We start from the raw sequence: 27,165 nt of genomic DNA, 5'->3' as shown, positions 1-27,165 counted from the left end.
ATTTCTCCAGAATGGTCTGTAATATACCACTGTGGATAAAATACTTTGCCATTTCTTGAACATATCTGAGTGAGTTGTTTCTAAATTCATTAATTTGATCACACTCCAGTACATAATGACGCAGAGTGTGACAATAATCCATCTGGCAAAGTTTACATTTCGTTTGGTCTACATCTGGTGGTGGTGATTTAACCTGCCAAAGATACTTGTAACCCAGCCGGAGCCGGGCAGTAGTGACATCCAAGGGTCGGCTTATTTTGTTGGATGCACCATAGACATGTGGCTCCTCCTGCATGATAGAGTGATGATAGATGGACTCACTGGTGTCAATCTCCCTGAGCCTTAAGTCCATAAAATTCAGTTGAAAGTTCTTTTCGTATTATTGTTCTCAAACTACTATCTGACAAGCCAAGATTGTAATCTACTCCTTCTTTGAAAGCTTGACAGGTGTAGAACAGCAGTGACCCTGCCTTAACAGGTGTAGAACAGCACTGACCCTGCCTTGACAGGTGTAGAACAGCAGTGACCCTGCCTTGACAGGTGTAGAAGAGCAGCAGTGACCCTGCCTTGACAGGTGTAGAACAGCAGCAGTGACCCTGCCTTGACAGGTGTAGAACAGCAGCAGTGACCCTACCTTGACAGGTGTAGAACAGCAGCAGTGACCCTGCCTTGACAGGTGTAGAACAGCAGCAGTGACCCTGCCTTGACAGGTGTAGAACAGCAGCAGTGACCCTGCCTTGACAGGTGTAGAACAGCAGCAGTGACCCTGCCTTGACAGGTGTAGAACAGCAGCAGTGACCCTACCTTGACAGGTGTAGAACAGCAGCAGTGACCCTGCCTTGACAGGTGTAGAACAGCAGCAGTGACCCTGCCTTGACAGGTGTAGAACAGCAGCAGTGACCCTGCCTTGACAGGTGTAGAACAGCAGCAGTGACCCTGCCTTGACAGGTGTAGAACAGCAGCAGTGACCCTGCCTTGACAGGTGTAGAACAGCAGCAGTGACCCTGCCTTGACAGGTGTAGAACAGCAGCAGTGACCCTGCCTTGACAGGTGTAGAACAGCAGTGACCCTGCCTTGACAGGTGTAGAACAGCAGTGACCCTGCCTTGACAGGTGTAGAACAGCAGGGACCCTGCCTTGACAGGTGTAGGACAGCAGTGACCCTGCCTTGACAGGTGTAGAACAGCAGTGACCCTGCCTTGAGAGGTGTAGAACAGCAGTGACCCTGCCTTGACAGGTGTAGAACAGCAGTGACCCTGCCTTGACAGGTGTAGAAGAGCAGCAGTGACCCTGCCTTGACAGGTGTAGAAGAGCAGCAGTGACCCTGCCTTGACAGGTGTAGAACAGCAGCAGTGACCCTGCCTTGACAGGTGTAGAACAGCAGCAGTGACCCTGCCTTGACAGGTGTAGAACAGCAGCAGTGACCCTGCCTTGACAGGTGTAGAACAGCAGCAGTGACCCTGCCTTGACAGGTGTAGAACAGCAGCAGATACCCTGCCTTGACAGGTGTAGAACAGCAGCAGAGACCCTGCATTGACACGTGTAGAACAGCAGCAGTGACCCTGCATTGACACGTGTAGAACAGCAGCAGTGACCCTGCATTGACACATGTAGAACAGCAGTGACCCTGCCTTGACAGGTGTAGAACAGCAGTAGTGACCCTGCCTTGACAGGTGTAGAACAGCAGTGACCCTGCCTTGACAGGTGTAGAACAGCAGCAGTGACCCTGCCTTGACAGGTGTACAACAGCAGCAGTGACCCTGCCTTGACAGATGTACAACAGCAGCAGTGACCCTGTCTTGACAGGTGTAGAACAGCAGCAGTGACCCTGCATTGACGTGAAGAACAGCAGCAGTGACCCTGCATTGACACGTGTAGAACAGCAGCAGTGACCCTGCCTTGACAGGTGTAGAACAGAAGCAGTGACCCTGCCTTGACAGGTGTAGAACAGAAGCAGTGACCCTGCCCTGACAGGTGTAGAACAGCAGTGACCCTGCCTTGACGTGTAGAACAGCAGTGACCCTGCCTTGACAGGTGTAGAACAGCACTGACCCTGCCTTGACACATGTAGAACAGCAGCAGTGACCCTGCCTTGACACATGTAGAACAGCAGCAGTGACCCTGCCTTGACAGGTGTAGAACAGCAGTGACCCTGCCTTGACAGGTGTAGAACAGCAGCAGTGACCCTGCCTTGACAGGAGTAGAACAACAGCAGTTACCCTGCCTTGACAGGTGTAGAACAGCAGTGACCCTGCCTTGACAGGTGTAGAACAGCAGCAGTGACCCTGCCTTGACAGGTGTAGAACACCAGTGACCCTGCCTTGACAGGTGTAGAACACCAGTGACCCTGCCTTGACAGGTGTAGAACAGCAATGACCCTGTGTTGACAGGTGTAGAACAGCAGTGACCCTGCCTTGACAGGTGTAGAACAGCAGTGACCCTGCCTTGACAGGTGTAGAACAGCAGTGACCCTGCCTTGACAAGTGTAGAACAGCAGCAGCGACCCTGCCTTGACAGGTGTAGAACAGCAACAGGGACCCTGCCTTGACAGGTGTAGAACAACAGCAGTGACCCTGCCTTGACAGATGTAGAACAGCAGTGACCCTGCGTTGACAGGTGTAGAACAGCAGTGACCCTGCCTTGACAGGTGTAGAACAGCATTGACCCTGCCTTGACAGGTGTAGAACAGCAGTGACCCTGCCTTGACAGGTGTAGAACAGCAGTGACCCTGCCTTGACAGGTGTAGAACAGCAGCAGTGACCCTGCCTTGACAGGTGTAGAACAGCAGTAGTGACCCTGCCTTGACAGGTGTAGAACAGCAGCAGTGACCCTGCCTTGACAGGTGTAGAACAGCAGAGACCCTGCCTTGACAGGTGTAGAACAGCAGTAGTGACCCTGTCCTGACAGGTGTAGAACAGCAGCAGTGACCCTGCCTTGACAGATGTAGAACAGCAGAAGTGACCCTGCCTTGACAGGTGTAGAACAGCAGTGACCCTGCCTTGACAGGTGTAGAACAGCAGTAGTGACCCTGCCTTGACAGGTGTAGAACAGCAGTAGTGACCCTGCCTTGACAGGTGTAGAACAGCAGTAGTGACCCTGCCTTGACAGGTGTAGAACAGCAGTAGTGACCATGCCTTGACAGGTGTAGAACAGCAGTAGTGACCCTGCCTTGACAGGTGTAGAACAGCAGCAGTGACCCTGCCTTGACAGATGTAGAACAGCAGCAGTGACCCTGCCTTGACAGGTGTAAAACAGCAGCAGTGACCCTGCCTTGACAGGTGTAGAACAGCAGCAGTGACCCTGCCTTGACAGGTGTAGAACAGTAGCACTGACCCTGCCTTGAAAGGTGTAGAACAACAGCACTGACCCTGCCTTGACAGGTGTAGAACAACAGCAGTGACCCTGCCTTGACAGGTGTAGAACAGTAGCACTGACCCTGCCTTGACAGGTGTAGAACAACAGCACTGACCCTGCCTTGACAGGTGTAGAACAGCACTGACGCTGCCTTGACAGGTGTAGAACAACAGCAGTGACCCTGCCTTAGGTGTAGAACATCAGCAGTGACCCTGCCTTGACAGGTGTAGAACAGCAGCACTGACCCTGCCTTGACAGGCATAGAACAGCAGCACTGACCCTGCCTTGACAGGTGTAGAACAACAACAGTGACCCTGCCTTGACAGGTGTAGAACAGTGACCCTGCCTTGACAGGTGTAGAACAGCAGCAGTGACCCTGCCTTCACAAGTGTAGAACAGCAGCAGTGACCCTGCCTTGACAGGTGTAGAACAGCAGCAGTGACCCTGCCTTGACAGGTGTAGAACAACAGCACTGACCCTGCCTTGACAGGTGTAGAGCAGTAGCAGTGACCCTGCCTTGACAGGTGTAGAACAGCAGTGACCTTACCTTGACAGGTGTAGAACAGCAGCAGCGACCCTGCCTTGACAGGTGTAGAACAGCAGTGACCCTGCCTTGACAGGTGTAGAACAGCAATGACCCGGCCTTGACAGGTGTAGAACAGTAGCAGTGACCCTGCCTTGACAGGTGTAGAACAGCAGAAGTGACCCCGCCTTGACAGGTGTAGAACAACAGCAGTGACCCCGCCTTGACAGCTGTAGAACAGCAGTGACCCTGCCTTGACAGGTGTAGAACAGCAGCAGTGACCCTGCCTTGACAGGTGTAGAACAGCAGCAGTGACCCTGCCTTGATAGGTGTAGTACAGCAGCAGTGACCCTGCCTTGATAGGTGTAGTACAGCAGCAGTGACCCTGCCTTGACAGGTGTAGAACAGCAGCATTGACCCTGCATTGACAGGTGTAGAACAGCAGTGACCCTAGCTTGACAGCTGTAGAACAGCAGCAGTGACCCTGCCTTGACAGGTGTAGTACAGCAGTGACCCTGCCTTGACAGGTGTAGAAAAGCAGTGACCCTGCCTTGACAGGTGTATAACAGCAGTGACCCTGCCTTGACAGGTGTAGAACAGCAGCAGTTACCCTGCCTTGACAGGTGTAGAACAGCAGTGACCCTGCCTTGACAGGTGTAGAACAGCAGCAGTGACCCTGCCTTGACAGGTGTAGAACACCAGTGACCCTGCCTTGACAGGTGTAGAACAGCAGCAGTGACCCTGCCTTGACAGGTGTAGAACAGCAGCAGTGACCCTGCCTTGACAGGTGTAGAACAGCAGCAGTGACCCTGCCTTGACAGGTGTAGAACAGCAGCAGTGACCCTGCCTTGACAGGTGTAGAACAGCAGCAGTGACCCTGCCTTGACAGGTGTAGAACAGCAGCAGTGACCCTGCCTTGACAGGTGTAGAACAGCAGCAGTGACCCTGCCTTGACAGGTGTAGAACAGCAGCAGTGACCCTGCCTTGACAGGTGTAGAACAGCAGCAGTGACCCTGCCTTGACAGGTGTAGAACAGCAGCAGTGACCCTGCCTTGACAGGTGTAGAAGAGCAGTGACCCTGCCTTGACAGGTGTAGAACAGCAGTAGTGACCCTGCCTTGACAGGTGTAGAACAGCAGTAGTGACCCTGTCTTGACAGGTGTAGAACAGCAGCAGTGACCCTGCCTTGACAGATGTAGAACAGCAGCAGTGACCCTGCCTTGACAGATGTAGAACAGCAGCAGTGACCCTGCCTTGACAAGTGTAGAACAGCAGCAGTGACCCTGCCTTGACAGGTGTAGAACAGCAGTGACCCTACCTTGACAGGTGTAGAACAGCAGCAGTGACCCTGCCTTGACAGGTGTAGAACAGCAGTAGTGACCCTGCCTTGACAGGTGTAGAACAGCAGCACTGACCCTGCCTTGACAGGTGTAGAACAACAGCACTGACCCTGCCTTGACAGGTGTAGAACAACAGCACTGACCCTGCCTTGACAGGTGTAGAACAACAGGAGTGACCCTGCCTTGACAGGTGTAGAACAGCAGTGACCCTGTCTTGACAGGTGTAGAACAGCAGCAGTGACCCTGCCTTGAAAGGTGTAGAACAGCAGCAGTGACCCTGCCTTGACAGGTGTAGAACAGCAGCAGTGACCCTGTCTTGACAGGTGTAGAACAGCAGCAGTGATCCTGCCTTGACAGGTGTAGAACAGCACTGAACCTGCCTTGACAGGCATAGAACAGCAGCACTAACCCTGCCTTGACAGGTGTAGAACAACAGCAGTGACCCTGCCTTGACAGGTGTAGAGCAGTAGCAGTGACCCTGCCTTGACAGGTGTAGAACAGCACTGACCCTGCCTTGACAGGTGTAGAGCAGTAGCAGTGACCTTGCCTTGACAGGTGTAGAACAACAGCAGTGACCCTGCCTTGACAGGTGTAGAACAACAGCAGTGACCCTGCCTTGACAGGTGTAGAACAGCAGTGACCCTGCCTTGACAGGTGTAGAACAGCAGTGACCCCACCTTGACAGGTGTAGAACAGTAGCAGTGACCCTGCCTTGACAGGTGTAGAACAGCAGCAGTGACCCTGCCTTGACAGGTGTAGAACAACAGCAGTGACCCTGCCTTGACAGGTGTAGAACAACAGCAGTGACCCTGCCTTGACAGGTGTAGAGCAGTAGCAGTGACCCTGCCTTGACAGGTGTAGAACAGCAGTGACCCTGCCTTGACAGGTGTAGAACAGCAGCAGCGACCCTGCCTTGACAGGTGTAGAACAGCAGTGACCCCACCTTGACAGGTGTAGAACAGCAGCAGTGATCCTGCCTTGACAGGTGTAGAACAACAGCAGTGACCCTGCCTTGACAGGTGTAGAACAGTAGCAGTGACCCTGCCTTGACAGGTGTAGAACAGCAGCAGTGGCCCTAACTTGACAGGTGTAGAACAGCAGTGACCCTGCCTTGACAGGTGTAGAACAGCAGTGACCCTGCCTTGACAGGTGCAGAACAGCAGTAGTGACCCTGCCTTGACAGGTGTAGAACAGCAGTGACCCTGCCTTGACAGGTGTAGAACAGCAGTGACCCCACCTTGACAGGTGTAGAACAGTAGCAGTGACCCTGCCTTGACAGGTGTAGAACAGCACTGACCCTGCCTTGACCGGGCCGCGGGGGCGTTGACCCCCGGAACTCTCTCCAGGTAAACTCCAGGTAAACAGGTGTAGAACAGCAGTGACCCTGCCTTGACAGGTGCAGAACAGAAGTAGTGACCCTGCCTTGACAGGTGTAGAACAGCAGTAACCCTGCCTTGACAGGTGTAGAACAACAGCAGTGACCCTGCCTTGACAGGTGTAGAACAGCAGCAGTGACCCTGTCTTGACAGGTGTAGAACAGCAGCAGTGACCCTGCCTTGACAGGTGCAGAACAGCAGTAGTGACCCTGTCTTGACAGGTGTAGAACAGCAGCAGTGACCCTGTCCTGACAGGTGTAGAACAGCAGCAGTGACCCACAAAGGGTTAAAACCATCCCATCCCTCTTCCACCCCCACATTACTCTCACTAGCCCACCTTTATCACAATAGTGGCTTATATCTCACCCTGACCTCCTCCTCCCTTATTAAGAGGTACATGTGGCAAAAGGAAAATGGCAACTTGCTGTTGTCATTTTCCTTGTGCCACATCTACCTCTTACTCTGTGACAACATCTAAATAATGATCCGATATATCTGTTCCCCCTCTATAAACATGCACATCCTGAGGTCTACCGACAAGTTATAAGACTTATACACCAAATGTACAGTACTTTTAATTCATACCAACAATAATGCAACTACAGTGGACCCTCGGTTATTGGCCGTAATTTTTTCCAGGTCAGCAAAAAAACAAAATAATATTTCCCACAAGAATAAATTTAAATGCAATTAATCCATTCCAGACATCCAAAAATATTAACAAAAAATACATTTTTTAAAGATTAACTCTAGTTTTAAATACAGGTCTCCCTCAACATTCACGAGGTTAGGGGATCAAGAGCCTCGCCCATGTTGAAAACTGTGAATGTTTGGTGCCCCAATATATTGTAGGGAAATATAATACAATACTGCATCCTTAACTTGTTGAACCATGAATAGTCATAAAATACATGAAAACGTCATAAAATATTGTGCTAAATACATACATGTTATGGTTTAATATGTCATTAAATACCACTGCCTCAACCACTGCAGCGCATTTCTCATATTTTGGTACAATTTCTTTCTTCAATTCTATTGTGTTTCTCAATTTCTTTACCAAAGGGCTGGCACTAGCAAGTTTCTTTGGGCCCATGGTTAATTATGTAGCAGTTGCACTCAATCAACACCAAACACAATGAATTATTGTGAAATGTTTTTAAGAGCACGGAGGTTAATGCTCACTCCAGCATAAACAAAGCTACACTGACTGACGATGCCTTAGCCACTTCCTCCACCACTGCCTCAACCCAAGTATTTTTGTACAATTTCCTTCTTCAATTCTATCGTATTATTATTATTATTATTAATACGATAGAAATGAAGAAGGAAATTGTACAAAAATACGAGGGTTGAAGCAGTGGTGGAGGAAGTGGTTGAGGCATCATCAGTCAGTGTGGCTTTGTTTATGGTGGAGTGAGCATTAGTCTTGGTGCTCTTCCAAACATTCCGCAATAATTCATCGTGTTTGGTGCTTGTAGATTGAGTGCAACTGCAGTGGTTGAGGCAGCGGTAGAGTCAGTGGTAGAGTCAGTGGTTGAGGCAGTGGTTGAGGCAGCGGTTGAGGCAGCGGTTGAGGCAGCGGTAGAGGCAGCGGTAGAGGCAGCGGTAGAGGCAGCGGTAGAGGCAGTGGTTGAGGCAGTGGTACTTAATAACATACATGTTAATAATAATAATAATAATAATAATAATAATAATAATATTAAATGCTAATAATAATATGTATTATCATTATGAGGCAGTACAATTAATGATACAAACATGCATTTTTAAGTTTGTAATAATGGCTTTAATAGCATAAATGTTATTAAATATCACTGCCTCAACCACTGCTTTAACTATTTCCTCAACCACTGCCTCAACCACTCCATCTACATCCACCAAACAATGAATTATTTTGAAATGTTTGGAAGAGCACAGAGACTTGCTCACTCCAGTATAAACAAGACCACACTGACGATACCTCAACCACTTCCTCCAGCACTGCTTCAACCCTTGCATTTTTGTACAATTTCCCTCTTCAATTCTATAGTATTAGTATCATTATCATTATTATTATTATTATTATTATTATTATTATTATTATTAGCAGTAGCAGAAATGTTGATTCTTTGCAGTGTTCAAGAGTAAACATATAATGTCACTGTCCAATACCTGTCCGAATGGCCATTCCAACATGCAGTCATGAATGGGTTGACATTATTTATAATGTAGTTTAATAGCAAATAATGAACAAACAAAACTCGCACCACACTGAGTGGTGGGAGGGCTGGCTGCCAGTTGAGGGGGTCAGCGGGAGGGTAGAAGGGACTCGCAAGTGGTGGGAATCTTAAATATGATTTGGCGCCTGGGAATTTGGCGGTTGGGAATTTGGCGGTTAGGAATTCACGAATGTGTGAAGTCCGTGAAAGTTGAAAACGCGAATGTTGAGGGAGACTTGTACACAAAACAATAAGAACTAAATAAAATGACTAATGAAATAGATAAATGAACATTTAAATAACTTTTACCTTTATTGAGTCTTGTTGGCGCATGCAAAATGGCAAGGAGCAGAGAGGAAGGCGAGCTTATTGTTTGGAGACAGGACAAAATGCTTAAATATGAGGCTATTATCGACTTATTTATTTATCACAATTCATTTAATATGACATAATAAACAATATTAATAATATAGAAATATGGTATATACTCTAGAATGAATAAAATATGTCATTACACTGTGGTGGTGGTGTTGTTGTTGTTGGGTTCATAAGGGCTACTGACAGCATAAGCTGTACATATAGTGGTGGTGGTGGTGGCGGCAGCAGGGGCAGCAGAAGCCACCACTATTCATACAAACAATGTACGTAATTTATAAATAAGAAATATTTACACTTACCTTGGAGGAGATGCTGGCATTGGTTTAAGGTGGTCAAAGATATGCAGGGTGGCATACTATATTGTCAGTGGCCCTATATACCTCCAACAACATTGGAGGAGTCAGTTTCATGTCATCCTTTTTCTATCGTTTAATTGCTTAACTTACTTGCTACACTGTTAATGCTACAATTTATTGCTGGCTGGCACTATAGACTTCATCGACTCCTGCTGCTTTAATACCATACATATCGTAAAATCACAGAATCACTGAAGACACATTTTCCCCTCTCTCTTCCTCCTTCACTTTCATACTTTGCTAGTTCGTTCTTTCTTGAATTCAATAGTGTTTCTCACTTTCTTTACCAAAGGGCTGGCACTAGGAACTGTCTTTGGGCCCATGTTGGCTTATTTCGCAGTTGCACTCAATCAATAACCACAAAAAACAATGGATCACAGTGAAATGTTTGGATGAGAGCGTGGAATCTTCCTCACTCACCCAGAGACACTGCCAGATTGACCTGCGAACGCAGCGGAGCGGCAGGTGGCTGCATCCAATATGGCTGATCTCCAAAATAACGGCCAATAACCGGGATAGAATTTCAGCTAAAAAAGCGGGCAAAAACTGAACTGACTGATATCCAGAACGGCCAATAACCAAGGGTCCACTATATAATGCAACAATTTTGCCCATTTCTAATCAATACTGTATATATAAGAGATTAAGGTTTACCTTTGCAATTGTTGACAAAGTATTTCCCCAATAGTCATGATTAATGTTGAAGATGTCTGATATTATGTTGTTTATGTCTCCTTGTTTGGTGTTGCCATCATCCACAAGGTTATAGATTTGGCCAGTTCTTTCCTTTTCACACAGGAACACAACAGCCCTGTAGAAATATCAGTTATATAAATTAAACTACTAGTAATTATAGCCAGAAACTATAATTATACAATTCATAATTTTCAATTTAAGTGATGTCAAATAAAGAAAATTTATGAATTTCAATTATATATAAAAAAAAAACTTTCATAACAGAACAGTACATGTATTTGCATTTTAAATGTATGCAAAATTTAACAATGGATACCAAACACAGATGTTAAAAACTGGTTAAATTTATTCATCCTATCTACTGGTCAGTAGGTAAGGTAATTTATGGCTTATCCCCCCCCCCCCTTTTGTAACACATTATCAGAGAACAGTCAAGATCAAAGCATCTACCCTCTTAATTATCTTCAGGATCAATGTAGGAGAAAGCAGAAAGCAAACCTGTAAGTGAAAATTACATGATTTATGGTATTTATGCCAGAGAACTAAACCCATCACTTAAGACATGTCTACCATGTAAAATAAAAATATAATGAGTAGCCTCCAAGCTTGGATAATCAACAAGCAGCCACTGATTACCTCATGGAAATGCCTCACAAATTATCAAAAGTACAAAATGATCTAAAGTGCTTAGAGGCTATCATCATAAAGGTAGCACTAAGTACATCTTATTTTAACCTGTAATTATACACACCCTAAACACAGTATATTATATCACTATGAAAAATTTAAAATATTTCTGTACCTTCTTCAATAATCCATTCAGGAACCAAGAAGGGATCATGTATCTAATTTCCTTTTAAACCACCAGCTTCAGACCATCACCTTTCATCTTTCATATTCTATTGAATTACAGTGGCATCTTGGTACATGTCTGCTTTGGAAAAAGTCCAACTTGGTACATGTCCTGCTTGGATGCGAAAATTTTTGCTTGGCATATGAACATAAGAACATAAGAAAGGAGGAACACTGCAGGAGACCTGCTGGCCCATACTAGGCAGGTCCTTTACAATTCATCCCACTAACAAAACATTTGCCCAACCCAATTTTCAATGCCACCCAAGAAATAAGCTCTGATGTGAAAGTCCCACTCAAATCCAACCCCTCCCACTCATGTACTTATCCAACCTAGATTTGAAACTACCCAAAGTCCCAGCCTCAATAACCCAACTAGGTAGACTGTTCCACTCATCAACTACCCTATTTCCAAACCAATACTTTCCTATGTCCTTTCTAAATCTAAACTTATCTAATTTAAATCCATTACTGCGGGTTCTCTCTTGGAGAGACATCCTCAAGACCTTATTAATATCCCCTTTATTAATACCTATCTTCCACTTATACACTTCGATCAGGTCTCCCCTCATTCTTCATCTAACAAGTGAATGTAACTTAAGAGTCTTCAATCTTTCTTCATAAGGAAGATTTCTAATGCTATGTATTAATTTAGTCATGCTACGCTGAATGTTTTCTAACGAATTTATGTCCATTTTGTAATACAGAGACCAGAACTGAGCTGCATAATCTAGGTGAGGCCTTACTAATGATGTATAAAGCTGCAGTATGACCTCTGGACTTCTGTTGCTTACACTTCTTGATATAAATCCCAGTAATCTATTTGCCTTATTACGTACGCTTAGGCATTGCTGATTTGGTTTAAGGTTGCTGCTCACCATAACCCCCAAGTCCTTTTCGCAATCTGTATGGCTAAGTTCTACATCATTTAACTTATAAGTACTAGGGTTATGGGCACTCCCAAGCTTCAGAACCTTGCATTTATCTACATTGAACTGCATCTGCCACTTTTCTGACCAAGAATAGAGTTTGTTTAAATCCTCCTGAAGTTCCAAAACATCTACGTTTGAATCAATTATCCTACCTATCTTTGTGTCATCGGCGAATTTGCTCATATCACTAGTAATTCCCTCATCAAGATCATTGATATATATTATAAACAACAACGGGCCCAAGACAGATCCCTGTGGAACGCCACTTGTTACAGATCCCCACTCGGATTTAACCCCATTTATGGACACACACTGCTTCCTGTCAGTGAGCCATGACTCGATCCACGAGAGCACTTTTCCTCCAATGCCATGAGCTGCCACTTTCTTTAACAGTCAATGGTGCAGAACTCTATCAAAAGCCTTACTAAAATCTAAGTAAATAATATCAAATTCTTTATTGTGGTCAACAGCCTCAAAAGCTTTACTGAAGAAAGTTAATAAATTAGTTAGACAAGACCGGCCTCTTGTGAATCCATGCTGAGTATCATTAATCAAGCTATGCTTATCGAGATGGCTTCTTATAATCTCAGCTATAATTGACTCGAGTAATTTGCCTACAATTGAGGTCAGGCTTATTGGGCGGTAATTTGACGGTAACGACTTGTCCCCTGTTTTAAAAATAGGAGTTACATTAGCCATCTTCCACATATCAGACACTACACCTGTTTGAAGAGATAAATTAAAAATATTAGTTAATGGTTCACAGAGTTCCATTTTGCATTCCTTAAGAACCCTTGAAAAAACCTCATCAGGACCCGGTGACTTATTTTGCTTCAGTCTGTCTATCTGCTTCACAACCATCTCACTAGTGACTGTGATGTTACATAATTTATCTTCTTCTAGCCCACTGTAAAAATTAATTACTGGAATATTGTTAGTGTCTTCCTGTGTAAAAACTGAGAGAAAATAATTATTTAAAATCAAGCACATTTCATTCTCTTTGTCAGTAAGGTGCCCATAGTTATTTTTAAGGGGACCTATCTTATCTCTAACTTTTGTTCTATAGACCTGGAAAAAACTTTTTGGGTTAGTTTTAGAATCCCTAGCAACTTTAATTTCATAGTCCCTTTTAGCTTTTCTTATCCCCTTTTTAATGTCCCTCTTAATGTCAATATACTGATTCATAAGATGACCCTCACCTCTTTTGATACGCCTATAAATTCCTTTCTTATGCCCTAGTAGATATTTGAGCCTATTATTCATCCATTTTGGGTCATTTCTATTTGATCTAATTTCTTTATATGGGATAAACGCTCTTTGAGCAGCATGTATAGTGTTCAGAAAACTGTCATATTGATAGCTCTCTTCGTTACCCCAGTCAACAGATGATAAGTGTTCTCTAAGCCCATCGTAATCTGCTAAGCGAAAATCTGGGACCGTTACTGAATTATCGCTACTATCGTACTTCCATTCAATGCTAAATGTAATTGATTTGTGGTCGCTAGCACCCAGTTCCTCTGAAATTTCTAAATTATTAACAAGGGATTCATTGTTTGCCATAACTAAGTCAAGCAGGTTATTTCCCCTTGTAGGTTCTGTCACAAACTGCTTCAAAAAACAATCCTGAAATACTTCTAAGAAGTCGTATGATTCTAAATTCCCAGTCAAGAAATTCCAATCAACATGACTAAAGTTAAAGTCTCCTAGAATTACTACATTATCGTGCCTTGTGGCCTTAACAATTTCCTCCCATAGTAGTTTCCCTTGGTCCCTATCTAAGTTTGGGGGACGGTATATCACTCCTAAAATCAGTTTTTCATGCCCCTCTGAAAATTCTATCCAAACAGACTCTGTATGTGTTACTTCAGACTTAATACCCGTTTTTATGCAACAGTTCAAGCGATCTCGGACATACAATGCCACCCCACCCCCCCTCCCAATACTTCTATCTTCTTGGAACAATTTAAAACCCTGAATATGACATTCCGCAGGCATGTCCCGACTTTTTGAATTAAACCACGTCTCAGTTAAGGCAAATACATCAATGTTACCTACACTAGCAACTAATCTCAACTCGTCCATCTTATTCCTAGCACTACGGCAATTAGCATAATAAACATTGAAAGACTCTCCTTTCTCTTTACCCTTCCTGCTCATTTCTATTTTTCTACTAAACCTATTACTGTCCTTATCACCCAAGGTCCCTGGCTTTTCAATATCTATCTCATTCTTATTATTACTAGTTCCCCTAGAACTCGTAATATTACTACACTGGGACTTCACTGTTTTCCTGCCAAAACCCATACCACTAACTATTCCTAGTTTAAAGTCCTAACTGCTCCCTCCACTGCAGTTGCCAGTGCTCCCACCCCACACCTAGATAAGTGAACTCCATCCCTAGCATACATGTCATTTCTGCCATAGAAGAGGTCCCAGTTGTCAATGAATGTTACCGCATTTTCCTTACAGTATTTGTCCAGCCAGCAATTGACACCAATTGCCCTGGACAACCATTCATTTCCAACTCCCCTCCTTGGCAAAATACCACATATGAGAGGGTTCCCACCCTTACTTCTAATTATTTCTATTGCTGACCTATACCTGCTAATCAGGTCCTCACTCCTACGTCTGCCAACATCGTTGCCTCCAGCACTGAGACATAATAGGATTGCTCCCATTACCTCTCATGATGTCATCCAGACGGCTAACAATATCCTCCATCCCAGCCCCAGGAAAGCAAACTCTCTGTCTCCTACTCCTGTCCTTCAAGCAGAATGCCCTATCCATATGCCTAACTTGGCTATCCCCAACAACAACAATATTCTTACCTTCCTTAATGTCTTTCGTCGTGACGTTCCCAGTAGTCGACTCACATTCGTTGGGTAGCACTGAGAATGTATTGGATGTTTCCACAACAGTTTCCACGAAAGTCTCTTTCTTCTTCATCGTTTCTACCTTTCCATTCGTCTTCTTGATCGTCAACTTCTTTCCCTGCTGTCCAGCCACTGACCAGTTTCCCTTCTTGACCTGAGGACTCAAAACAGGAGGACTACTCCGAATCTTTTTGTTTTCCTCGGTCAGTCGCCGAATTTCCATATTCGCCAACCTCAATTCTTCCTTAAGCTGTTGGTAAAGTTGCTCGATGGAGGGCATCTTGCTTCAATTCTAGAGAGCGCGCAAACAGGTCTTCACAGAGCCAAGTACACGTCAACACTGAGCCAAGTACACGTTTGTTTGGAATGCGACTTGCATGCTAGAACTTGTATGGGTCAAAATGGGTCACAACAGAGCATGCTACCCTTGTTTACCTCTCTCTCGAGACAAAGCCACGACTGCCCACTAGCTCAGTATGCCCATTGCTACAATTCAGTGAACAACCTGCGCTGTAACTGAATTTTCATGTGATTTTGTGTTTTCGTAATTTTTTTTTAGTAAAGTCATTAACCATGAGTTCTAAGAAAGTTAATGAGAAGAGCCAAGCAGTGAAGAAAATGGTTAGGATCACCATGGAGGTGAAAAAACAGATTGCTGAAAAGTATGAAGGTGGTATGCATATCCAGGACTTGGCTGCTGCATATTGTATGCTCCAGCTCACCCTCTAAGCTTGCAGGACTATGTGCTGCCAGAGATTGACTTCATCATTGTAAAGCTTCTCACCCCTAACACAACTCCTCTCATTCAGCTCATGGATCAGCAGGTCATCAGTAATTTCAAGAAACTTTACACTAAAGCACTATTCCAGAGGGGCTTTGAAGTGACCTCTGACACAGAGTTAACCTTGAGAGTTTTGGAAAGATCACTACTATTGCCCATTGCATAACTCATTGACAAAGCCTGGCAGGAAGTTTCATACAGAACAATGAACTCTGCTTGGAGGAATTTGTGGTCAGAAGCAGTGACTGTAAGGGACTTTGAAGGCTTTGAGGCTGTGTATATAGTGAAGGATATTGTCTCTCTGGGCAAGTCCATGGGTCTGGATGTGAGTGATGGTGATGTGGAGAAGTTAGTAGAGGGGCACAGGGAAGAGCTGACCACTGAGGAGCTGCAGGAACTTGAGGAGGAGGAGCACAAGACTAAGATGGATGCACTCTCTTCAGGCTTGGAAGAGGAGATAGAGGAAGCCTCTACTTCATTAATCAAGGAAATTTTTGCCAAATGGATGGATGTCAAAAAACTTTGCAGAGAAGTACCACCTCAACAAAGCCCAAACAAGCTGTAATAGCATTGTCTGGAATGACCAGACAGTGTCACATTTCTGAAACATCCTGAGGAGAAGGCAGAAGCAAACCACTACCACCCTCTACCACCATCACTACCACCATCACTACCACCATCACTACCACCATCACTACCACCCTCTACCACCACCACTCGTATTTTTTCTACAAACTTTCTCTTGAATTCTATCGTGTTTCTCACATTCTTTACCAAAGGGCTGCCACTAGAAGCTTTCTTTAGGCCCATGGTGGCTTATTTAGCAGTTGCAAGCACTAAAACGAATGGAATATTAAGAAAGGTATTGTATGAACGTGTGGTTTTGTGCTCACTCGCTGATAAACAATGGCACACTGACTGTGAATGGTGTGTGGGGTCACCTGGGCCGCTCATACATGATCGAGACCAACAACTATTTGCGAGTTAAATAATTCGCAAGTCAACATTTTAACAAAAAAAGTTACGATTTTTGAAAATTACGAATTCCAATGCTAATGATAAATGAGGGTTCACTGTACTCTGATAATTATACGTGTGCCTGTACCTAAATATACTTACACACTGTGCTGGTGTGCAGGTACACATTAAAATCAAAATGTCTCTCTACTCTTGATGCCACAATCTCATGGGTGCATTAAATGTCTTATATTACATTAATATAGACATTTCCATCAATCCATCTTTGATATTTTTTTTCAAAATTGTATAATAAACATGCTACGTAACATATAAACATGATACATACACACACAGTATAAAAATTGACAAACACGAGATTTGTTTACCAAGCGGTTTGCACAAGTGTCGGAAGAATTACGTTTTCTCTAGTGAAACACCAGTTACTTAACTGTACAAAAATATTCCTTTCATATGCCTTCACTATCTATAGCTACTCATGAACCTTGTGGGTTTAGCACTTTTTTATTATGATTATAATAACTTGTAATAATAATATAATAGTACACAGCCACACAGATCCAGCACTGGGATGCTGATGGTCACCAGGTCACACTCTTTTTCATAGGTAGTAGGTTGGTAGACAGCAACCACCCAGGGGGGTACTACCGTCCTGCCAAGCGAGTATGAAACGAAAGCCTGTAATTGTTTTACATGATGGTAGGATTGCTGGTGTCTTTTGTCTCAAATATGCGAGATTACAGGTACGTCTTGCTACTTCTACTTACACTTAGGTCACACTACACATACATGTACATGTTTATTCATACACACTCACCTGAGTTTTCTTTGATTTTATTCTTAATAGTTCTTGGTCTTATTACTTTTCCTTTTATATCCATGGGGAAGTGGAATAAGAATCTTTCCTCCGTAAGGGGGTGGGAGAGTTTCAGCGGAGAGGAATAAATGGGATTAGGTCAGGGGTTTCAAACAGAGTTAGAGCTAAAGGAGGAGTAGCAATAATGTTGAAGGATAAGTTATGGCATGAAAAGAGGGACTATAAATGTATTAATTCAAGGATTATATGGAGTAAAATAAAGGTTGGATGTGAAAAGTGGGTTATAGTAAGCATATATGCACCTGGAGAAGAAAGAAGTGTAGAGGAGCGAGAAAGATTTTGGGAAATGTTGAGTAAATGCGAGGGGAGTTTTGAACCAAGTGTGAGAATAATGGTGGTTGGGGATTTCAATGCTAAAGTGGGCAAAAATGTTGTGGAGGGAGTAGTATGTAAATTTGGGGTGCCAGGGGTAAATGAAAATGGGGAGCCTTTAATTGAGCTATGTGTAGAAAGAGGTTTGGTAATAATACATATTTTATGAAGAGGATAAATAAATACACAAGGTATGATATAGCACGTAATGAAAGTAGTTTGTTAGATTATATATTGGTGGATAAAAGGTTGATGGGTAGGCTCCAGGATGTACACGTTTATAGAGGGGCAACTGATATATCGGATCATTATTTAGTTGTAGCTACAGTTAGAGTAAGAGGTAGATAGGAAAAGAGGAAAACGACAACAACAAGCAAGGAGAAGGTGAAAGTGTATAAACTAAGGGAGGAGGAAGTTCGGGCGAGATATAAGCAACTATTGGCAGAAAGGTGGGTTGGTGCAAGTATGAGTAGTGGAGGGGTTGAAGAGGGTTGGAATAGTTTTAAAAATGCAGTATTAGAATGTGGGGCAGAAGTTTGTGGTTATAGCAGGGTGGGTGCAGGAGGAAAGAGGAGTGATTGGTGGAATGAAGTAAAGGGTGCGATAAAAGAGAAAAAGATAGCTTATGAGAGGTTTTTACAAAGCAGAAGTGTTATAAGAAGAGTAGAGTATATGAAGAGTAAAAGAAAGGTGAAGAGAGTGGTGAGAGTGCAAAAGGAGAGCGGATGATAGAGTGGGAGAGGTACTGTCAAGAAATTTTAATGAAAATAAGAAAAAATTTTGGAGTGAGTTAAACAAGTTAAGAAAGCCTAGAGAACGAATGGATTAGTCAGTTAAAAACAGAGTAGGGGAGTTAGTAGATGGGGAGATGGAGGTTTTGGGTAGATGGCGAGAATATTTTGAGGAACTTTTAAATGTCGACGAAAAAAGGGAAGCGGTAATTTCATGCACTGGCCAGGGAGGTATACCATCTTTTAGGAGTGAAGAAGAACAGGATGTGAGTGTGTGGGAGGTGCGTAAGGCATTACGTAGAATGAAAGGGGGTAAAGCAGCTGGAACTGACAGGAGCATAACAGAAATGTTAAAAGCAGGGGGAGATATAGTGTTTGAGTGGTTGGTATTTTTGTTTAATAAATGTATGAAAGAGGGGAAGGTACCTAGGAATTGGCAGAGAGCATGTATAGTCCCTTTATATAAAGGGAAGAGGACAAAAGAGATTGTAAAAATTATAGAGGAATAAGTTTACTGAGTATACCTGGAAAAGTGTACAGTAGGGTTATAATTGAAAGAATTAAGAGGCAAGACAGAATGTAGGATTGCGGATGAGCAAGGAGGTTTCAGAGTGGGTAGGGGATGTGTAGATCAAGTGTTTACATTGAAGCATATATGTGAACAGTATTTAGATAAAGGTAGGGAAGTTTTTATTGCATTTATGGATTTAGAAAAGGCATATGATACAGTAGATAGGGAAGCAATGTGGCAGATGTTTCAAGTAGTACAGTGGAACCTCAAAAATCGAACTTAATCCGTTCCAGGAGCTAGTTCTAAATTCGAAGTCTGAAATTCGAAGCAATATTTCCCATAAGAAATAATGGAAATACAATTAATCCGTTCCAGAAACCCAAAAATATTCACACAAAAAATACATTTTATAGAGATTACAGTTTTACATACAACAAATACTATAGTTTTTAATTATGTATTTACCTGGAGTTTACATGGAGAGAGTTCCGGGGGTCAACGCCCCCGCGTTGGGGTTAGTGTTTGGAAGGAGAATCCCCCTCCATGAGGACTTCAGGTAAAGCCCTCTGTCTTTTAATGCCACTAGGACCAGTTTGAGAGTCACTGGACCCCTGTCTCACAAAATAACTGTCCACAGTCCTCTGTTTCTGGCACCTCTTTAACATTTCCCTAAAATGGGACATGGTTCTGTCACTGAACTTGTTGCAAAGATGGCTTGTTTCAGCTTGCTCAGGGTGGTACTTCTGCACAAACATTTGGACATCATTCCACTTGGCACAAATCTCCTTAATCTTTGAAGAAGGCATCTCATCCACTCCCTATATTAACACCTTTCACAACATCAGCTTCCTAGATTTGTTCTTTCTTTGACAGGATAGAACCGATGGTCGACTTGTTTTTCCCATACATCCTGGCAAGATCAACAAGTCTCACACCACTCTCATACTTCTGTATTATTTCCTTCTTCACATCTATGGTGTTTCTCACTTTCTTTACTGCAGGGGTACCACTAGCAAGTTTCTTGGGGCCCATGGCAGCTTATTTCACAGTCCCACAAGCACTAAACACAACGAAATAATCGTAAAATGCGTGAGAGTGCAGGTTAGTGTTCACTCAAGCATAAACAAAGCTAGACTGCTCACGGCGCCTGTGCAGGGACGAGGACAGAGCGGGTGGCACACAGGTCCCGTACCCGGCGGTCTGAAAATAGCGGTGCGTTTGATAATAGGGACACAGTTTGTCCGAAAAAATGGTCCTATTTTCGAAACGTTCGATATTTGATACGTTCGATTTTTGAGGTTCCACTGTATATGGAATAAGTGGCACGTTACTAAATGCTGTAAAGAGCTTTTATGAGGATAGTGAGGCTCAGGTTAGGGTGTGTAGAAGAGAGGGAGATTACTTCCCTGTAAAAGTAGATCTTAGACAGGGATGTGTAATGTCACCATGGTTGTTTAATATATTTATAGATGGGGTTGTAAAACAAGTAAATGCTAGGGTGTTCGGGAGAGGGGTGGGATTAAATTATGGGGAATCAAATACAAAATGGGAATTGACAGTTGCTTTTTGCTGATGATACTATGCTTATGGGAGATTCTAAAGAAAAATTGCAAAGGTTAGTGGATGAGTTTGGGAGTGTGTGTAAAGGTAGAAAGTTGAAAGTGAACATAGAAAAGATTAAGGTGATGAAGGTATCAAATGATTTAGATAAAGAAAAATTGGATATCATATTGGGGAGGAGGAGTATGGAAGAAGTGAATGTTTTTAGATACTTGGGAATTGACGTGTCAGAAGATGGATTTATGAAGGATGAGGTTAATCATAGAATTGATGAGGGAAAAAAGGCGAGTGGTGCGCTGAGGTATATGTGGAGACAGAAAACGTTATCTATTGAGGCAAAGAAGGGAATGTATGAAAGTATAGTAGTACCAACACTCTTATATGGGTGTGAAGCTTGGGTTGTGAATGCAGCAGCAAGGAGGCGGTTGGAGGCAGTGAAGATGTCCTGTCTAAGGGCAATGTGTGGTGTAAATATTATGCAGAAAATTTGGAGTGTGGAAATTAGGAGAAGGTGTGGAGTTAATAAAAGTACAGTGGACCCCCGCATACCGTTGGCATCACATAACGTTAAATCTGCATACCGATACATTTTATCGCTAAGATTTTGCCTCGCATACCGCTAAAAAACCCGCTCAACGCTATTCGTCTGAGACGCGTCTAATGTGCGGCCTGAGCCAGCCTCACACGTTCCGCTGGTGGCATTGTTTACAAGCCAGCCTCCACGGTAACATCCAAACATACAATCGGAACATTTTGTATTATTACAGCGTTTTTGGTGATTTTATCTGCAAAATAAGTGACCATGGGCCCCAAGAAAGCTTCTAGTGCCAACCCTGTGGTAAAAAGGGTGAGAAATATTATTGAAATACTGTGGTACCATGGTCAACTGCTGATGCTGCTGCTGCTGTAGCATTGTCAGCTGCTGCTGCTGCTGCTGTAGCACCATCAGCTGCTGCTGCTGCACCGTCAGCTGCTGCTGCTGCTGTAGTACCGTCTGCTGCTGCTGTAGCACCGTCTGCTGCTGCTGCTGCTGCTGCTGCTGCACCGTCAGCTGCTGCTGCTGCTGTAGTACCGTCTGCTGCTGCTGTAGCACCGTCTGCTGCTGCTGTAGCACTGTCAGCTGCTGCTGCTGCTGCTGCTGTAGCACTGTCAGCTGCTGCTGCTGCTGTAGCACCGTCAGCTGCTGCTGCTGCTGCTGCTGCTGTAGCACCGTCAGCTGCTGCTGCTGCTGCTGCTGTAGCACTGTCAGCTGCTGCTGCTGCTGTAGCACTGTCAGCTGCTGCTGCTGCTGTAGCACTGTCAGCTGCTGCTGCTGCTGTAGCACTGTCAGCTGCTGCTGCTGCTGTAGCACTGTCAGCTGCTGCTGCTGCTGTAGCACTGTCAGCTGCTGCTGCTGTAGCACTGTCAGCTGCTGCTGCTGTAGCACTGTCAGCTGCTGCTGCTGTAGCACCATCAGCTGCTGCTGCTGCTGTAGCACTGTCAGCTGCTGCTGCTGCTGCTGTAGCACCGTCTGCTGCTGCGGTAGCACTGTCAGCTGCTGCTGTAGCACCATGTGCTGCTGCGGTAGCACTGCCAGCTGCTGCTGTAGCACTGTCAGCTGCTGCTGCTGCTGCTGTAGCACCATTGTTGGTGTGGCTTATTGAGAATACCAAGAAACAATTAACCCCAGAGGGTTAGCCACCCAGGATAACCCAAAAAATTCAGTGTCATCGAAGACTGTCTAGCTTATTTCCATTGGGGTCCTTAATCTTGTCTCCCAGAATGCAACTCACATCAGTCGACTAACACCCAGGTGAACAGGGAAAAATGCCTGGAACTAGTGCTCATATTGGTGAATTTAAAGCCAGCAAAGGTTGGTTTGAGAGATTTAAGAATCGTAGTGGCATACAGTGTGATAAGGCCTGTTCTGGAAGAAAATGCCAAACAGGACCTACAGTACTCAGGAGGAAAAGGCACTCCCAGGACACAGTGTCTCATCAGTCATTGCTGCATCTTCAATAAAGGTAAGTGTCATTTATTCTTCATTTAGTAGAGTAGTACATGCACAATATATATTGTGCATGTACTACTCTAGTATTGTGCATGTATCCTTCTCTTTGTGTGTAGGAAAATGTATATTTCATGTGGTAAAATTTTTTGTTTTCATACTTTTGGGTGTCTTGCACGGATAAATTTGATTTCCATTATTTCTTATGGGGAAAATTCATTCGCATAACGATAATTTCACATAACAATGAGCTCTCAGGAACGGATTAATATCGTTATGCGGGGGTCCACTGTATTTTTTTTTTTTTTTTTTTGGCTGAAGAGGGGTTGTTGAGGTGGTTTGGTCATTTAGAGAGAATGGATCAAAGTAGAATGACATGGAGAGCATTTAAGTCTGTAGGGGAAGGAAGGCGGGGTAGGGGTCGTCCTTGAAAAGGTTGGAAGGAAGGGGTAAGGGAGGTTTTGTGGGCGAGGCCCTTGGACTTCCAACAGGTGCGCATGAGCGTGTTTGATAGGAGTGAATGGAGACGAATGGTATTTGGGACCTGACGAGAGTAGTATGGAGGAGGTGAATATATTCAGATATTTAGGAGTAGATGTGTCAGCAGATGGGTCTATGAATGATGAGGTGAATCATAGAATTGATGAGGGGAAAAGGGTGAGTGGTGCACTTAGGAGTCTGTGGAGATAAAGAACTTTGTCCATGGAAGCAAAGAAGGAAATGTATGAGAGTTTAGTTATACTAACACTCTTATATGGGTGTGAGGCATGGGGGTTGCTGTGGTGGTTTGGACTTGTAGAGAGATTGGAACGAAACAGAATCACTTGGAGAGTATAAATCTGTAGTGGAGGGAAGGCAGGGTAGGGGTTGACCTAGGAAAGGTTGGAGGGAGGGGGTAAAGGAGGTTTTGTGTGCAAGGGGCTTGGACTTCCAGCAAGCATGCTTGAACCTATTTGTTAGGAGTGAATGGAGTCGAATGGTTTTTAATAATTGACGTGCTGTTTGAGTGTGAGCAAAGTAACATTTATGAAGGGGTTCAGGGAAACCAGCAGACCAGACTTGAACCCTGGAGATGGGAAGTACAGTGTCTGCACTCTCAAGGAGGGGTGTTAATGTTGCAGTTTTATAACTGTAGTGTAAAGCACCCCTCTGGCAAGATAGTGATGGAGTGAATGTTGATGAAAGCATTTCTTTTTCAGGCCACCCTGCCTTCGTGGGAATCGGCTGATGTGTTAATAAATAAATAAGTTTACTAATTTTTTTTTTTTTTCAACAAGTCGGCCGTCTCCCACCGAGGCAGGGTGACCCAAAAAAGAAAGAAAATCCCCAAAAAGAAAATACTTTCATCATCATTCAACACTTTTACCACTCACACATTATCACTGCTTTTGCAGAGGTGCTCAGAATACAACAGCTTAGAAGCATATACGTATAAAGATATACAACATATCCCTCCAAACTGCCAATATCCCAAACCCCTCCTTTAGAGTGCAGGCATTGTACTTCCCATTTCCAGGACTCAAGTCTGACTATATGAACATAACCGGTTTCCCTGAATCCCTTCACTAAATATTACCCTGCTCACACTCCAACAGATCGTCAGGTCCCAAGTATCATTCGTCTCCATTCACTCCTATCTAACACGCTCATGCACGCTTGCTGGAAGTCCAAGCCCCTCGCCCACAAAACCTCCTTTACCCCCTCTTTCCAACCCTTTCGAGGACGACTCCTACCCCTCTTTCCTTCCCCTATAGATTTATATGCTTTCCATGTCATTCTACTTTGATCCATTCTCTCTAAATGACCAAACCACCTCAACAACCCCTCTTCTGCCCTCTGACTAATGCTTTTATTAACTCCACACCTTCTCCTAATTTCCACACTCCAAATTTTCTGCATAATATTTACACCACACATTGCCCTTAGACAGGACATCTCCACTGCCTCCAACCGTCTCCTCGCTGCTGCATTTACCACCCAAGCTTCACATCCATATAAGAGTGTTGGTACTACTACACTTTCATACATTCCCTTCTTTGCCTCCATAGATAACGTTTTTTGACTCCACATATACCTCAACGCACCACTCACCTTTTTTCCCTCATCAATTCTATGATTAACCTCATCCTTCATAAATCCATCCGCCGACACGTCAACTCCCAAGTATCTGAAAACATTCACTTCTTCCATACTCCTCCTCCCCAATTTGATATCCAATTTTTCTTTATCTAAATCATTTGATACCCTCATCACCTTACTCTTTTCTATGTTCACTTTCAACTTTCTACCTTTACACACATTCTCGAACTCATCCACTAACCTTTGCAATTTTTCTTTAGAATCTCCCATAAGCACAGTATCATCAGCAAAAAGTAACTGTCAATTCCCATTTTGAATTTGATTCCCCATAATTTAATCCCACCCCTCTCCCAAACACCCTAGCATTTACTTCTTTTACAACCCCATCTATAAATATATTAAACAACCATGGTGACATTACACATCCCTGTCTAAGACCTACTTTTACCGGGAAGTATTCTCACTCTCTTCTACACACCCTAACCTGAGCCTCACTATCCTCATAAAAGCTCTTTACACCATTTAGTAACTTACCACCTATTCCATATACAGTGGACCCCCGCATACAGTTGGCATCACATACCGTTTATTCCGCATACCGCTCACTTTAATCGTAAAAATTTTGCCTCGCATACCGCTCAAAAACCCGCTCACCGCTGTTCGTTCAAGACGTGTCCAATGTGCGCCTTAGCCAGCCTCACATGTTCCGCCGGTGGCATTGTTTACCAGCCAGCCTCTGCGGTAGCATCCAAGCATACAATCGTAACATTTCGTATTATTACAGTGTTTTTGGCGATTTTATCTGGAAAATAAGTGACCATGTGCCCCAAGAAAGCTTCTAGTGCCAACCCAACAGCAATAAGGGTGAGAATTACAATAGAGATGAAGAAAAAGATCATTGATAAGTATGAAAGTGGAGTGCACGTGTCCGAGCTGGCCAGGTTGTATAATAAACCCCAATCAACCATCGCTACTATTGGTGGTACAGCTGCTGCTGCTGCTGCTGCTGCTGCACTGTCAGCTGCTGCTGCTGCTGTAGCATCGTCTGCTGCTGCTGTAGCATCGTCTGCTGCTGCTGTAGCACTGTCAGCTGCTGCTGCTGCTGCTGCTGCTGTAGCATCGTCTGCTGCTGCTGTAGCATCGTCTGCTGCTGCTGTAGCATCGTCTGCTGCTGCTGTAGCACTGTTGTTGGTGTGGCTTATTGAGAATACCAAGAAACAATTAACCCCAGAGGATTTGCCACCCAGGATAACCCAAAGAAGTCAGTGTCATCGAAGACTGTCTAACTTATTTCCATTGGGGTCCTTAATCTTGTCTCCCAGGATGCAACCCACACCAGTCGACTAACACCCAGGTGAACAGGGAAAAATGCCTGGAACTAGTGCTCATATTGGTGAATTTAAAGCCAGCAAAGGTTGGTTTGAGAGATTTAAGAATCGTAGTGACATACACAGTGTGATAAGGCCTGTTCTGGAAGAAAATACCAAACAGGACCTACAATACTCAGGAGGAAAAGGCACTCCCAGGACACTGTCTCATCAGTCATTGCTGCATCTTCAATAAAGGTAAGTGTCATTTATTCTTCATTTAGTAGACTAGTACATGCACAATATATACTGTGCATGTACTACTCTACTATTGTGCATGTATCCTTCTCTTTGTGTGTAGGAAAATGTATATTTCATGTGGTAAAATTTTTTTTTTCATACTTTTGGGTGTCTTGCACGGATTAATTTGATTTCCATTATTTCTTATGGGGAAAATTCATTCGCATACCGATTATTTCGCATACCAACGAGCCCTCTTGCACGGATTAAAATCGGTATGCGGGGGTCCACTGTACTTGCAACATCTGCCACATTGCTTCTCTATCCACTCTATCACATGCCTTTTCTAAATCCATAAATGCAATAAAAACTTCCCTACCTTTATCTAAATACTGTTCACATATATGTTTCAATGTAAACACTTGATCTACACATCCCCTACCCACTCTGAAGCCTCCCTGCTCATCCGCAATCCTACATTCTGTCTTACCTCTAATTCTTTCAATTATAACCCTACTGGATACTTTTCCTGGTATACTCAGCAAACTTATTCCTCTATAATTTTTACAATCTCTTTTGTCCCCTTTCCCTTTATATAAAGGGACTATACATGCTCTCTGCCAATCCCTAGGTACCTTCCCCTCTTTCATACATTTATTAAACAAAAGTACCAACCACTTCAACACTATATCCCCCCCTGCTTTTAACATTTCTGTCATGATCCCATCAGTTCCAGCTGCTTTACCCCCTTTCATTCTACGTAATGCCTCACGTACCTCCACCACACTTACATTCTGCTCTTCTTCACTCCTAAAAGATGGTATACCTCCCTGGCCAGTGCATGAAATTACCGCCTCCCTTTCTTCCTCAACATTTATAAGTTCCTCAAAATATTCTCTCCATCTACCTAATACCTCCCTCTC

At 44.0% G+C, this 27,165-nt stretch overlaps 1 protein-coding gene across 1 annotated transcript in view; it reads right to left on the bottom strand.

The window, feature by feature from the left end:
- The window catches only part of LOC128688212 (uncharacterized), a 199,318-nt gene that overhangs the window by 74,517 nt on the left and 97,636 nt on the right, over positions 1-27,165 (bottom strand). The window contains exon 6 of the mRNA XM_070089638.1: positions 10,181-10,337. Coding sequence (XP_069945739.1) covers positions 10,181-10,337 — 157 coding nt within the window. The remainder of the gene's footprint in view (positions 1-10,180; positions 10,338-27,165) is intronic.

Source organism: Cherax quadricarinatus, chromosome 2 (assembly GCF_038502225.1).
Source record: "Cherax quadricarinatus isolate ZL_2023a chromosome 2, ASM3850222v1, whole genome shotgun sequence".
NCBI lineage: Eukaryota > Metazoa > Arthropoda > Malacostraca > Decapoda > Parastacidae > Cherax > Cherax quadricarinatus.
The sequence above is the reverse complement of the archived record's forward strand: the minus strand, read 5'-3'. Positions and strand labels throughout refer to the sequence as shown.